General features: G+C 43.0%; 1 protein-coding gene across 5 annotated transcripts in view; it reads right to left on the bottom strand.

The window, feature by feature from the left end:
• LOC100136532 (peroxisomal proliferator-activated receptor beta1A) overlaps positions 1–15,729 on the bottom strand; it is a 54,525-nt gene that overhangs the window by 4,020 nt on the left and 34,776 nt on the right. For all 5 annotated transcript variants that reach the window (XM_045704996.1, XM_045704995.1, XM_014167444.2 and 2 more), the window contains 1 exon segment: positions 4,187–4,393. In XM_045704996.1, coding sequence (XP_045560952.1) covers positions 4,187–4,393 — 207 coding nt within the window.

Here is a 15,729-nt window from a genome sequence, read left to right as displayed (position 1 = left end):
ACTTTGGGAATGCACTGTATACACGTTCTATATGTTATATTATAGTAGTTTGGGTCCTGAACGCTGATTGGTTGAAACAGCATTCTAGCTGTGCGTGTGTGAGATATATTTTATTTATATATATAACATTTAGTGATTTTAGGGCCAAGGTCTGCCAGGGCACCAAGGCCATTAACCAAAATAGCCAATTAAATTGATCTGAAAACCAAAAAACACTAGCTATTCTGTTAAGAAAAACATAAGTGTATGTTAATGTTAATATTTTTTTATTTAACCTTTAATTAACTTGGCAAGTCAGTTAAGAGCAAGGTGGCGCCGACAGATTGTCGCCTCGCTTCCGAATCCTTAGGAACAAGCATTTCGCTACACTCACTTTAACATCTGCTTACCATGTGAGCAATAAAATTTGATTTGAAGAACAAATTCCTATTTACAATGACGGCCTACCCCGGCCAAACCCAACCAATTGTGCGCAGCCCTATGGAACTCCCAATCACGGCCGGATGTGATGCAGCCTGGATTCGAACAAGGGACGGCACTGAGATGCAGTGCCTTAGACCACTGGGCCACTTGGGAGCCCAATACATACATAATAAGCCTACATGTCAAAGTGTAGGTGATAGGCTACAGTCTCATGTCCAGACCGATGCTGACAGGAGGGAGGCGCCTGAAAATGTAGTCAAACTTTAATTAGACTTTTAATTACATAGATATAGGCTAAACGCCAGTCATGTTTGACAAATATAACGTGAGATAATTAATATTAAAGTCTAAAGGCTTGATTCTGTCATACTCAAGGCACTGTTCGTTCAGATAGCAGAGAAAGGCCAGTGCCTGTTGTGCACAGCAACATCACCCACCTTACAATCTGAGCAGAGGCAGTCTACACTTTGAAACTATTTAACCATAAACTTAATTGTTTAAAACCTGGATGTTTTTTGTGTAATTTTATGAGGCATGTCTTACCGTGTTCCAACCACAGGAATGTTAAGGGGATTATTTTATAAGCACTTCCTTATTTGCCATTGAAACCAATATTTCTCTCATGTTCTCAACTTTCTTTTTCCAGCAGCCAAAGACACAATCCTAGTCATATTAACAACCCATGCTAGTTGTTGCATCTTTCGATCTTGCCTCTACATTTCTAAAGGCTATTTTCATCTCCGCCATGTGAAACTGCTCACATTTGCGATGCACTTTGGAGAATGGTGTTTTCCCACTAATTGCTTTTTGGAACATTTGGGCTTCCGTATGTGCATTGCTGCGCTTATAATGTGAAGAAATAGCCTAATAGTTGATCAACATTTTAAGCTAAACGTTCTGATCTGTTGCATCAGCCTCATTGCTTTTACATTTTTTTTTTTTAATGAACAGTTGTATTAATTTGGGCTCTATCATCCCTCATCCCACAACATACTTGATTGTTTGAAACCGGAATGTTTTATTTCCTAATATGAGGCATGTCTTACCTTACCTTGCTTCAAAGTTGCCTATAGTCAAAATCTGACCATGGAAACCTGGAGGCAATTATTTTAAAAAGACTTCATAGGTGGCGTGTGAGTTTCATGTTTGGGTAAGCTTACAATTTTTCCTACAATTTCTACTGTTCTGTGACAGTTATGATTTCCATATGCACATTTTCATGGAACAGTTTCATTTAAATTATAACATTTTCATTTATCAAAAATAATTCACGTGATTAATCATACAAATCAGCATTAAAATAATAAAAACTAAAAAGTTAAAAGTCAACAAATGTGAGATCACCAGCCATTGAAACAATCCATAGCAATATTTTTAAGGAAGCTAATGATCCTCGATTCTTTTGTGGCTAAGTCATGCTTTCTGGTTAAATATTTTATTTATTTCTGTATAGACTGGAGTAATTATATAATTTTGGAAAATGTATTTCCACTTACTTCCCTTTTGGACCCACAACTATGCCATTTCTCTCCTGTTCTATTGGATTTCATATTAACTTTAATTAATTGTCCATTAGCCAAAGGCACAATCCTAGTCATATTAGCAAACCATCCTAGTTGTTGTATCTTTAGATTCCCCCTAAGTTTCTGACAGAGATATTCATCTGTCACACATGCAACCACTATCAAGTGCACTGTTTAGAATGGTGTTCTCCACCGAATTGCATTTTTTAAAATGTTTAACAAATAATGTTTTATTGGCTGCTTCATTACATAAATTGCATGATCTATTAAGATGCATTACCATAATCTAAATGTGACTGTCATTCTGAGCACCATGGATGCCCTGATGGGTTATGCACCCAATGCATTTTGGTCTGTTATACACTGCTCAAAAAAATAAAGGGAACACTAAAATAACATATCCTAGATCTGAATGAATGAAATAATCTTATTAAATACTCTTTTCTTTACATAGTTGAATGTGCTGACAACAAAATCACACAAAAATAATCAATGGAAATCCAATTTATCAACCCATGGAGGTCTGGATTTGGAGTCACACTCAAAATTAAAGTGGAAAACCACACTACAGGCTGATCCAACTTTGATGTAATGTCCTTAAAACAAGTCAAAATGAGGCTCAGTAGTGTGTGTGGCCTCCACGTGCCTGTATGACCTCCCTACAACGCCTGGGCATGCTCCTGATGAGGTGGCGGATGGTCTCCTGAGGGATCTCCTCCCAGACCTGGACTAAAGCATCCGCCAACTCCTGGACAGTCTGTGGTGCAACGTGGCGTTGGTGGATGGAGCGAGACATGATGTCCCAGATGTGCTCAATTGGATTCAGGTCTGGGAAACAGGTGGGCCAGTCCATAGCATCAATGCCTTCCTCTTGCAGGAACTGCTGACACACTCCAGCCACATGAGGTCTAGCATTGTCTTGCATTAGGAAGAACCCAGGGCCAACCGCACCAGCATATGGTCTCACAAGGGGTCTGAGGATCTCATCTCGGTACCTAATGGCAGTCAGGCTACCTCTGGCGAGCACATGGAGGGCTGTGCGGCCCCCCAAAGAAATGCCACCCCACACCATGACTGACCCACCGCCAAACCGGTCATGCTGGAGGATGTTGCAGACAGCAGAACGTTCTCCACGGCGTCTCCAGACTCTGTCACGTCTGTCACATGTGCTCAGTGTGAACCTGCTTTCATCTGTGAAGAGCACAGGGTGCCAGTGGCGAATTTGCCAATCTTGGTGTTCTCTGGCAAATGCCAAACGTCCTGCACGGTGTTGGGCTGTAAGCACAACCCCCACCTGTGGACGTCGGGCCCTCATACCACCCTCATGGAGTCTGTTTCTGACCGTTTGAGCAGACACATGCACATTTGTGGCCTGCTGGAGGTCATTTTGCAGGGCTCTGGCAGTGCTCCTCCTGCTCCTCCTTGCACAAAGGCAGAGGTCCTGCTGCTGGGTTGTTGCCCTCCTACGGCCTCCTCCACGTCTCCTGATGTACTGGCCTGTCTCCTGGTAGCGCCTCCATGCTCTGGACACTACGCTGACAGACACAGCAAACCTTCTTGCCACAGCTCGCATTGATGTGCCATCCTGGATGAGCTGCACTACCTGAGCCACTTGTGTGGGTTGTAGACTCCGTCTCATGCTACCACTAGAGTGAAAGCACCGCCAGCATTCAAAAGTGACCAAAACATCAGCCAGGAAGCATAGGAACTGAGAAGTGGTCTGTGGTCACCACCTGCAGAACCACTCCTTTATTGGGGGTGTCTTGCTAATTGCCTATAATTTCCACCTGTTGTCTATTCCATTTGCACAACAGCATGTGAAATTTATTGTCAATCACTGTTGCTTCCTAAGCGGACAGTTTGATTTCACAGAAGTGTGATTGACTTGGAGTTACATTGTGTTGTTAAGTGTTCTCTTTATTTTTTTGAGCAATGTATTTCTTAAATGGCCTGTAAATTAAAATCTTTCCGGTCACGTTCTCCAGCGCCACATTTTTCTAACAGAAACCCTGATTGTCTTACATGCACAAACAGCTGAAATACTGTTTCAGCCAATCAGCCTCCAGGACCCAAATGACCCGGTTTATAATGGCCAATATACCACACCACCTCTGGCCTTATTGGTTAAATATATCATAGCTTGCTATATATACACAATTCCTGGCTGTACAATAACTTCCAACTTGGACAACAAAACTTTTGATTAACGATTTGATTGAATGTAGTGTTGCTGTATATACCTGGTCATTGAGGAAGAGGTCTACGAAGCCGGGGATGCTCTTGGCAAACTCAGTGAGCTCCCTGACCGTCTCCACCGTGGTGCACTGGCAGCGGTAGAACACGTGTACCCCTATCTCCTTGTTGGGGGTCGTACCGTTGATCAGCTGTTTCCACACCAGCCCGTTCTCAGCCTGGCACAAGGAGTCCATGTCGTGAATCACAAAGGGCTGCAAAGGGGGGAGAGAAAAGAAAAAGTAAGGGTGAGAGAAGTTTTTTAGTTAAAAAATAGAAGTATAATAACAGTAACAGACTTTTCACTGGAAATTGCATTCTGTCTGTGCCTGGTTTAGGAAGATACACTGATAGGAAGGAACAGTGGTTGCATACAGCCAGCCTATAAATCAATGGTGACACTGACATTTTGGCCTGTTCCCCTGTCCTTCCCGTCTCAGACACAACAGTGATAAGGCCTTGAGACAACCAGGATTTTTACCACAAGTTTATACACAGCTGCTAGACAACCAACACTACTGGAGAGCTAGGCAGTGTGAACAGAAGTGAAGTTTTAGTGCAGCTGTGCACCTTGGTGCTCCTGTGCCTCAGACTGCCATTCTAGAGTATAGGCTACATGCCTGTTGCTTCAATTAGTGTTGATTGAAATTACAGAATCAAAAAGGCCATGGACACAATTGAAGTGCATGGAAATGACTTAAAGTATCATTTCTGAAAAAAATATTTTTGTTTGATGAAACATTGAATTTGGCCTTACTGCTATCAGCCCATAGAAATGCAGCTTAATTTATGAACAGAGTCCCTTCAAAAAATAAGATAAAAAAAAATCTTGATCTTTCTTATAACTCCTTATTTTAGGCACTAAACTATCTCCATATATACAGTGCATTCGAAAAGTATTCAGACCCCTTGACTTTTTCCACATTTTGTTACTTTACAGCCTTATTCTAAAATGTATTAAATTCTCTCCCCCCCCCCCTTATCTACACATAATACTCCATAATGACAAAATAAAAACACATTTATACCAGCAATACCTTATTTACGTAAGTATTCAGACCCTTTTTTTGTGTATTGATATTCTAGTTTTGTCCCCCCTTGCTTACCTACGTTGAAATGCTTGGAATGTTCTTCCTGTGAAACGCATTAAACAATGCCCACGTTAATTTCTACTCCCGTCTCATGTCCTGTGGAGCTAGCCAGTTGAGTGATGCTAGCTAGCTTTTGATGTCACGGCAACGAGAGCCTCGAGGGATAGGAAGAGTTTCGCTGCGGGAGAAAGTGAAGTCATCGTGAGTTAAAAGAAAGAAGAAAAATAAGGGGTCTGGTGTAAGGGACCGTCTGAAAAGTGTGAGAAAGAGAAATAAACCGAAAATGTCTGCATTGATTGGAAATATAGGAACATTTGATGAATCTGTGGAACAAAGGAGTTCTTACACAGAACGTTTTGAGTACTTTGTGTTGGCAAATGGAATTAAAGCAGAAATCGTTGTGCCAACATTTTTGACTGTTATGGGAGGAAAAACATTCAATCTACTGCGCAGCCTAGTAACGCCTGAAAAACCTGGTGATAAATCATATGATGAAATTGTGGCTACCTTAAAAGGACATTATTCTCCCAAACCACTGATAATCGCAGAGAGATTCCAGTTTCATAAGAGAAATCAAGAGGAGGAGGAATCAATCTCACAGTTTGTGGCTGTATTGAAACAGTTATCTGAACACTGAATTTGGGTCGATCAATGAGTGACACTATACGTGATAGGTTAGTGTGGCATGCGCAGCAAGGCAATTCAGAAACACCTTTTGACTGAGAGTAACTTAACATTGCAGAGAGCAATAGAAGTGAGTACATTAATGGAAATGGCAAATAAAGACGCACAACAGCTAAGTGCATCGACCAAAGTGCATAAGGTGTCTATGTGGTTAAAAAAACAAGACAGGACGTGGCAAGCCATGCTATCGCTGTGGGAAACCAGGTCACCAAGCAGAGGAGTGTTGGTGCAAAGACTTAGACTGCAGAAGTTGTGGAAAAAAGGCTCACAGCGAACGTGCATGTAAAAACAAAAAAAGACACAATCAAACAAAAGTACTGAAGAAAGGAAAAGTGACTTCAGGAAGTACAAAAAGAAAGTGCATAAAATGGAGCACACAGAGGATGAACAAAGTGATACCCTGTCTGAAGGGGAAGAATCTTTGCATGTTATGTCAATTTCAGACAATGGATACGGCTACTGGTTGACACCGCTACTGGATGGAAACGCAGTACGGATGCAAGTGGACACTGGAGCAGCCATATCTTTGCTGTCTGAGGCTGTATACAAGGAGAAACTACATCACCTCACACTACAGCCCACAAAGATAAAGATGACGCTGAAAACATACACCGGTGAGATTGTTCCAGTGAGAGGAAGCGTGACTGTTACAGTGGAGCTCAACAAACAGAAGGTAAAGCTACCACTGTACATTGTGAAAGGCAACCATCCAGCATTGCTAGGACACACATGGCTGGAAAAGATCAAACCTAACTGGCAGGAAATTCACATGGTTGCAAAAGAGGACACAAACCTAACCTACAAGGGATATTGAGGAAACACGAGGATATGTTCAAAGGAGACCTTGGCAGTATGAAGGACATAACAATTAAACTGAGCGTGAAACCAGACAGCAAGCCAAAATGCTTCAAAGCTAGACCTGTCCCATACGCCATAAAACCAAAAGTTGAAATTGAGCTAAACAGACTAGTCGAGAGTGGAGTATTGGATCCAGTGAATGTTAGTGAATGGACTACACCCGTTGTTCCAGTCATAAAACAAGATGGATCACTCAGACTCTGTGGTGATTTCAAAGTCACCAGTAATCCAGTCTTGACTACTGAAAACTACCCCTCACTGACGACCTCTTTTCTGGTTTAGCTGGAGGACAAAAATTCAGTAAGATAGGCCTGACATCAGTCTATCTACAGAAGCATGTGGACCAAGAGTCACAAGAACTGTTGACCATAGTGACTCACAAAGGACTGTACAGGTACCGGAGGCTTCCTTTTGGAATCACCTCAGCTCCGGCCTTGTTTCAGAGAGCTATGGACCAGATACTGAGCGGGCTCACTGGGGTCCAATGTTACCTCGATGATCTACTCATCACCGGCAAAGACGAGCAGGAGAACCTGAGAAACCTGAACGCTACACTACAGAGATTGGAGGAGTACGGTCTAAGGGTCCGGAAGGACAAATGTGAGTTTTTCCATCCCTCTGTTGAGTACCTGGGCCACGTCATCGACAGTTCGGGGCTCCACAAGGCGCCATCGAAGGTGAAGGCCGTTGTGGAAGCTCCATCCCCACAGAACGTGAGTCAGCTGAGATCATTCTTAGGACTACTGACATACTACGCAAAGTTTGTGCCAAACCTAGCTAACATGTTAAAGCCTCTGCATGAACTTTTGAACAAAACCAAATAGTGGAAGTGGACAGACAGATGTGAGGAGGCATTCAAGAAAGCGAAAACAGCCTTAGCTCAGTCAGAGGCTCTAACAAACCAACTTGCCATTACAGTTGGCATGTGATGCATCGCCTTATGGCGTTGGTGCAGTTGTCTCACACATCATGCCATCAGGTGAAGAAAGGCCAATTGCTTTCGCATCACGGACCTTAAGTAAAGCCGAGAGCAATTATGCACAGATAGAGCGTGAAGCACTCGCCATTGTGTTTGGAGTTAAGAAATGTCATCAGTTTCTGTTTGGCCGACAATTCACACTGCTGACGGACCATAGACCCCTCACCTCCATCTTTGGTCCCCACACCGGCATTCCGTCGCTTGCAGCCAGCCGCATGCAACGATGGGCGTTATTGTTATCTGCTCACCAGTACGATATCAAGTACAGAAGGTCTGAGCAGCACTGCAATGCAGACGGCCTCTCAAGGCTTCCCTTACCTGTCGCACACACTGAGCACTCCCAGGCTGAAATCTTCTACTTCAAGGAAGTGACAAACGCCCCAGTTACATCTGTTCAAGTGAAAAAGTTCACCCACACTGATCCAGTGATGTCTGAGGTTGAGGTCACTCGTGGAAAAGAAGGAGAGATTTCGGAGAGATTTCGGACAGCCTACAACCTTACCTAGTGAGGAGAAACGAGCTCACAGTTCAGTTTGGATGCTTGCTATGAGGTTTTCGAGTCATCATACCGCCGCCACTGAGAAGGCAGGTGCTTGAAGAACTCCATTCAGGGCACTGTGGCATGGTGCAAATGAAGGAGATTGCACGCAGCTACTTTTGGTGGCCAGGTCTGGACGCAGCTATCGAAGACAAGGTCAAGTCATGTTCTGCATGTCAAAAGATGAGGAACATGCCTCAGCTAGCGCCATTACACCCATGGGACTTCCCAGAGGAGCCTTGGCAGTGAGTTCACATAGACTATGCAGGCCCACTGGAGGATCGTATGTTCTTAGTCGTAGTTGACGCACACAGCAAATGGCCTGAGGTCACAGTGATGAAGAGCACCTCAGCGGAGAGAACCATCGAAGAGCTATGGTCAATCTTCAGTCGCTTTGGCTTGCCAACGCAACTCGTTACTCATAATGGCCCCCAACTGGTGTCTGAAGAGTTCCGGTCAGTCATGGAAGCAAATGGAATTCAGCACATTAGGTCAACGCCGTATCACCCTGCAACGAACGGCCTCGCTGAAAGGTTTGTCCAAACGATGAAGCAAGCTTTAAAATCATCACAAGGGAACTACTCCCTCAATAGGCGTCTAAACACCTTCCTGTTAACCTGTTTGGGATAGGGGGCAGTATTTTCACGGCCGGATGAAAAACGTACCCGATTTAATCTGGTTACTACTCCTGCCCAGAAACTAGAATATGCATATAATTAGTAGATTTGGATAGAAAACACCCTAAAGTTTCTAAAACTGTTTGAATGGTGTCTGTGAGTATAACAGAACTCATATGGCAGGCCAAAACCTGAGAAGATTCCATACAGGAAGTGCCCTGTCTGACAATTTATTGTCCTTCTGTAGCATCTCTATCAAAAATACAGCATCTGTGCTGTAACGTGACATTTTCTAAGGCTTTCATTGGCTCTCAGAAGGTGCCAGAAAGTGTAATGGGGTGTCTGCAGTCTCTGGGCGAAGAACAGCAGGAGTATTTGTTAGTGGTCAGGCTGGGAACAGTGACACTGGAGATGCGCGTCCACGAGACTACTCCATTTTTTTCTTTCAGCCTTTGAATGAATACAACGTCGCCCGGTTGGAATATTATCGCTATTTTACGAGAAAAATTGCATAAAAATTGATTTTAAACAGCGTTTGACATGCTTCAAAGTACGGTAATGGAATATTTTGAAATTTTCTGTCACGAAATGCGCTCGCGCGTCACCCTTCGGATAGTGACCTCAACGCACAAACAAAACGGAGCTATTTGAATATAACTATGGATTATTTGGAACCAAAACAACATTTGTTGTTGAAGTAGAAGTCCTGGGAGTGCATTCTGACGAAGAACAGCAAAGGTAATCCAATTTTTCTTATACTAATTCTGAGTTTAGTGAGCACCAAACTTCGTGGGTGTCAAATTAGCTAGCCTGTGATGGCCGAGCTATCTACTCAGAATATTGCAAAATGTGCTTTCGCCGAAAAGCTATTTTAAAATCTGACACCGCGATTGCATAAAGGAGTTCTGTATCTATAATTCTTAAAATAATTATGTTTTTTGTGAACGTTTATCGTGAGTAATTTAGTAAATTCACCGGAAGTTTGCGGTGGGTATGCTAGTTCTGAACATCACATGCTAATGTAAAAAGCTGTTTTTTTTATATAAATATGAACTTGATTGAACAAAACATGCATGTATTGTATAACAATGTCCTAGGAGTGTCATCTGGTGAAGATCATCAAAGGTTAGTGCTGCATTTAGCTGTGGTTTTGTTTTTTTGTGACATATATGCTTGCTTTGAAAATGGCTGTGTGATTATTTTTGGCAGGGTACTCTCCTGACAATCTAATGTTTTGCTTTCGCTGTAAAGCCTTTTTGAAATCGGACAATGTGGTTAGATTAATCAGAGTCTTGTCTTTAAAATGGTGTAAAATAGTCATATGTTTGAGAAATTTGAGGTATTTGTATTTCGCGCCACGCTCTACCATTGGATATTGGTGAGGCGTTCCGCTAGTGGAACGTCTGTCCCTAAAAGGTTAACCTACAGAAACACTCCCCACGCTACAACCAAATTGGCACCCGCGTCAGCCATAATGAAAAGACAGCTTCGCACGTGACTCAACCTCCTGAGACCACCAAAGACGAAACAGGTTGTACAGACACAACAGAGAGCACAGGTGGAGAGACGGACCAAAGCAAAAGACAGAAGCTTCATAGCTGGAGAGAGAGTTCTTGCTCGGAACTACTGCAAAGGTCCAAAGTGGATACCAGCCACAGTGGTTGCACAAACAGGGCCTGTGTCCTACACAGTTCACACGCAGGAAAACATCATTTGGAGGAGACACGTGGATCAACTGTTGCCAGGAACCAACCTCAGAGATGACTCATGTCAAGTGACAAACCAAGATCAGCTACTGGAGACCTACCATGACTACGAGCTATCACCTGAACATCCACTGCAGCAACCTACAAATGTGGAAAGTGCTCCAGACTCACCTGAACCAGCCAGAGTGCCTACTCAGTGTACTGTTGCACCCCAGTCTGGGCATACACCATCACCACTCAGACTCAGAGATAATGTGACTGTAGACTCACCTGTACGTCTTCATTACCCTGCTAGAGAAAGACGACCCCCTGACAGGTTGACTAGTTAGTTCAGACTAACCTCCGACATTGGGGCAGAATACACCCCAGGGTTAAGTCTGGGGACTGAGGCAGTCTACCCTCTATCCCTAGTTTAGAAAAGGTTATTCTGAAAAGTTAATTTATTTACATTAAGAGCACTTATATTAAAAAGAAAACAATAGGCAAAACAGTGAATATTTACTTTTTCCTTATGAGTCATCAAAGGTAAAGGGGGAGGAATATGTTGTGTATTGATATTCTAGTTTTGTCCCTTTAGGGCACCTGTAACCCCCCCCCCCCCCCGCTTACCTATGTTGAAATGCTTGTAATGTTCTTCCTGTGAAACGCATTAAACAATGCCCACGTTCATTTCTACTCCCGTCTCATGTCCTGTCCTTATATTAGTTGTATAAGTAATACAGTGTGCTATACAACACCTTTGCTATGAGACTCGAAATTGAGCTCAGGTGCATCCTGTTTCCATTTATAACCCCTGAGATGTTTCTACAACTTGATTGGAGTCCACCTGTGATAAATTCAATTTATTGGACATGATTTGGAAAGGCACACACCTGTCTATATAAGGTCCCATAGTTGACAGTGCATGTCAGAGCAAAAACCAAGCCATGAGGTCAAAGGAATTGTCTGTAGAGCTCTGAGACGAGATTGTGTTGAAGCACAGATCTGGAGAAGAATACCAAAACATTTCTGTAGCATTAAAAGGTCCCCGAAGAACACAGTGGCTTCCATCATTCTTAAATGGAAGAAGTTTGGAACCACCAAATCTTTTCCTAGAGCTGGCTGGCCAAACTGCGCAATCGGGGGAGAAGGGCCTTGGTCAGGGAAGTGACCAAGAACCCAATGGTCACTCTGACAGAGCTCCAGAGTTCCTCTGTGGAGATGGGGGAACCTTCCAGAAGGACAACAATCTCTGCAGCACTCCACCAATCAGGCCTTTATGGTAGAGTGGCCAGACGGAAGCCACTCCTCAGTAAAAGGCACATGACAGCCCACTTGGAATTTGCCAAAAAACACCTAAAGGACTCTCAGACCATGAGAAAGAAGATTCTCTGGTCTGATGAAACCAAGATTGAACTCTTTGGCCTGAATGCCAAGAGGGGATGTTTTTCAGCGGCAGGGACTGGGAGACTAGTCAGAATGGAGGGAAAGATGAACGGAGCAAAGTACAGAGATCCTTGATGAAAACCTGCTCCAGAGCACTCAGGACCTCAGACTGTGGCAAAGGTTTACCTTCCAACAGGATAACTACCCTAAGCATACAGCCAAGACAACGCAGGAGTGGCTTCGGGACAAGTCTCTGAATGTCCTTGAGTGGCACAGTCAGAGCCCGGACTTGAACCCGATCGAACATCTCTGAAAAGACCTGAAAATAGCGCGCTCCCCATCCAACATGACGGCGCTTGAGAGGATCTACAGAGAAGAATGGGAGAAACTCCCCAAATACAGGTGTGCCAAGCTTTTAGCATCATACCCAAGAAGACTTGAGGCTGTAATCACTGTCAAAGGAGCTTCAACAAAGTACTGAGTAAAGGGTCTGAATACCTATGTAAATGTGATTTCAGTTTTCTATTTTTTATAAATTTGCAAAAATCTATAAAAACCTGTTTTTGCATTTCCATTATGGGGTATTGTGTGTAGATTGATGAGGGGAAAAAAACAACTTAATCCGGCTTAGAAGAAGGCTGTAACGTAACAAAATGTGGAAAAAATCAAGGGGTCTGAATACTTTCTGAATGCACTGTACTTCCATGAATCTTTCCATTCAGACTAGTCTTGTGAAGCATCCAAGAGCAAAACAACCAACATGTTCATGAGAGACTTGCCTTTCCACAGAGGGGTCATATTAGTGTGTAGCCCAAACGGTTCAGACAGAAGTTGGCAGATCGGATGTACCAACTTCAGATCAATCCCGTGAGGCTTGTGGGGGCCGTAAAGCAAAACGAGAACACCATCGTGTTCATGGGAGCGTTCAGACGCAACAGACGTTTTTGTGAGAACACAGATATTTGGGATGTCTCATGGTCTGACAAACACGTCTCTCACTTTGCCACCTTTCACCACAGATGCGGAAGGCGACATAGGCAGATGCAGTGGGTTGAGACGCAGCCCATGCACAAACAGATATCTCTAGATTAAATTGACAGATTTTGATGGGGATTTTTACAATTATGCTAATTAGATTAGACCCCCATTAGATACAGACATCAACTCTGGAGGTCAATACAGATGAAAATCGGAGCTGGTTTAAAGGTAACATATGTTTTATAGTCAGTATGCAGAATATGTATACACAGTACTGGGCTACAGATGGTGTTTAACTATTATGTGTCTGTACTGCATGACGCTGGAACTGAAGTTAATATATAAAATGTATAATATTTACATATGGAAAGGGTATGGAGCTGGTGTTAAAGTATTATATGTACAGTGAGGGGAAAAAGTATTTGATCCCTTGCTGATTTTGTACGTTTGCCCACTGACAAAGAAATGATCAGTCTATCATTTTAATGGTAGGTTTATTTGAACAGTGAGACAGAATAACAACAAAAGAATCCTGAAAAACGCATGTCAAAAATGTTATGAATTGATTTGCATTTTAATGAGGGAAATAAGTATTTGACCCTTCTCAAAAACATGACTTAGTACTTGGTGGCAAAAACCCTTGTTGGCAATCACAGAGGTCAGACGTTTCTTGTAGTTGGCCACCAGGGTTGCACACAGCTCAGGAGGGATTTTGTTCCACTCCTCTTTGCAGATCTTCTCAAAGTCATTAAGGTTTCGAGGCTGACGTTTGGCAACTAGAACCTTCAGCTCCCTCCACAGATTTTCTATGGGATTAAGGTCTGGAGACTGTCTAGGCCACTCCAGGACCTTAATGTGCTTCTTCTTGAGCCACTCCTTTGTTGCCTTGGCCGTGTGTTTTGGGTCATTGACATGCTGGAATACCCATCCACAACCCATTTTTCAATGCCCTGGCTGAGGGAAGGAGGTTCTCACCCAAGATTTGACGGTACATGGCCCCGTCCATTGTCCCTTTGATGCGGTGAAGTTGTCCTGTCCCATTAGCAGAAATCCCCCCCAAAGCATGTTTCAAACCTCCATGTTTGACGGCGGGGATGATGTTCTTTGGGTCATAGGCAGCATTCCTCCTCCTCCAAACACGGCGAGTTGAGTTGATGCCAAAGAGCTCCATTTTGGTCTCATCTGACCTAGAGGTCGACCGATTAATCGGAAAGGCCGATTAATTAGGGCCAATTTCAAGTTTTCATAACAATCGGAAATCGGTATTTTTGGACGCCGATTTGGCCGATTATTATTATTATTATTTTTTGACCTTTATTTAACTAGGCAAGTCAGTTAAGAACACATTCTTATTTTCAATGATGGCCTAGGAACGGTGGGTTAACTGCCTTGTTCAGGGGCAGAACGACAGATTTTTACCATGTCAGCTCAGGGATTCAATCTTGCAACCTTTCGGTTAACTAGTCCAATGCTCTAACCACCTGCTTCACATTGCACTCCACGAGGAGCCTGCCTGTTACGCGAATGCAGTAAGAAGCCAAGGTAAGTTGCTAGCTAGCATTAAACTTATCTTATAAAAAACAATCAATCAATCATAATCACTAGTTAACTACACATGGTTGATGATATTACTAGTTTATCTAGTCTGTCCTGCGTTGCATATAATCGCTTAGGTACACGTTGCTCCAACCATAAACATCAATGCCTTTAAAATCAACACACAAGTATATATTTTTAAACCTGCATATTTAGTTAATATTGCCTGCTAACATGAATTTCTTTTAACTAGGGAAAATGTGTCACATCTCTTGCAAACAGAGTCAGGGTATATGCAGCAGTTTGGGCCGCCTGGCTCGTTGCGAACTGTGAAGACTATTTCTTCCTAACAAAGACAGCCGACTTCGCCAAACGGGGGATGATTTAACAAAAGCGCATTTGCGAAAAAAGAACAATCGTTGCACGACTGTACCTAACCATAAACATCAATGCCTTTCTTAAAAACAATACACAGAAGTATATATTTTTAAACTGGCATATTTAGCTAAAAGAAATCCAGGTTAGCAGGCAATATTAACCAGGTGAAATTGTGTCATTTTGCATTCATTGCATGCAGTCAGGGTATATGCAACAGTTTGGGCCAGAATTCTACGTAATTATGACATAACATTGAAGGTTGTGCAATGTAACAGGAATAACATTTTGTTTTCGAGATGATAGTTTCCGGATTCGACCATATTAATGACCTAAGGCTCGTATTTCTGTGTGTTATTATGTTATAATTAAGTCTATGATTTGATAGAGCTGTCTGACTGAGCGATGGTAGGCACCAGCAGGCTCGTAAGCATTCATTCATACAGCACTTTCGTGCGTTTTGCCAGCAGCCCTTCGCAATGCATTGCGCTGTTTATGACTTCAAGCCTGTCAACTCCCAAGATTAGGCTGGTGTAACCGATGTGAAATGGCTAGCTAGTTAGCGGGTGCGCGCTAATAGCGTTTCAAACGTCACTCGCTCTGAGACTTGGAGTAGTTGTTCCCCTTGCTCTGCATGGGTAACACTGCTTCGAGGGTGGCTGTTGTCGATGTGTTCCTGGTTTGAGCCCAGGTAGGAGCGAGGAGAGGGACGGAAGCTATACTGTTACACTGGCAATACTAAAGTGCCTATAAGAACATCCAATAGTCAAAGGCATATGAAATACAAATCGTATAGAGAGAAACAGTCCTATAATAACTACAAC

Source organism: Salmo salar, chromosome ssa22 (genome assembly GCF_905237065.1).
Source record: "Salmo salar chromosome ssa22, Ssal_v3.1, whole genome shotgun sequence".
NCBI lineage: Eukaryota > Metazoa > Chordata > Actinopteri > Salmoniformes > Salmonidae > Salmo > Salmo salar.
Note: the sequence above shows the minus strand (reverse complement) of the source record. Positions and strands in the feature narration are given on the sequence as shown.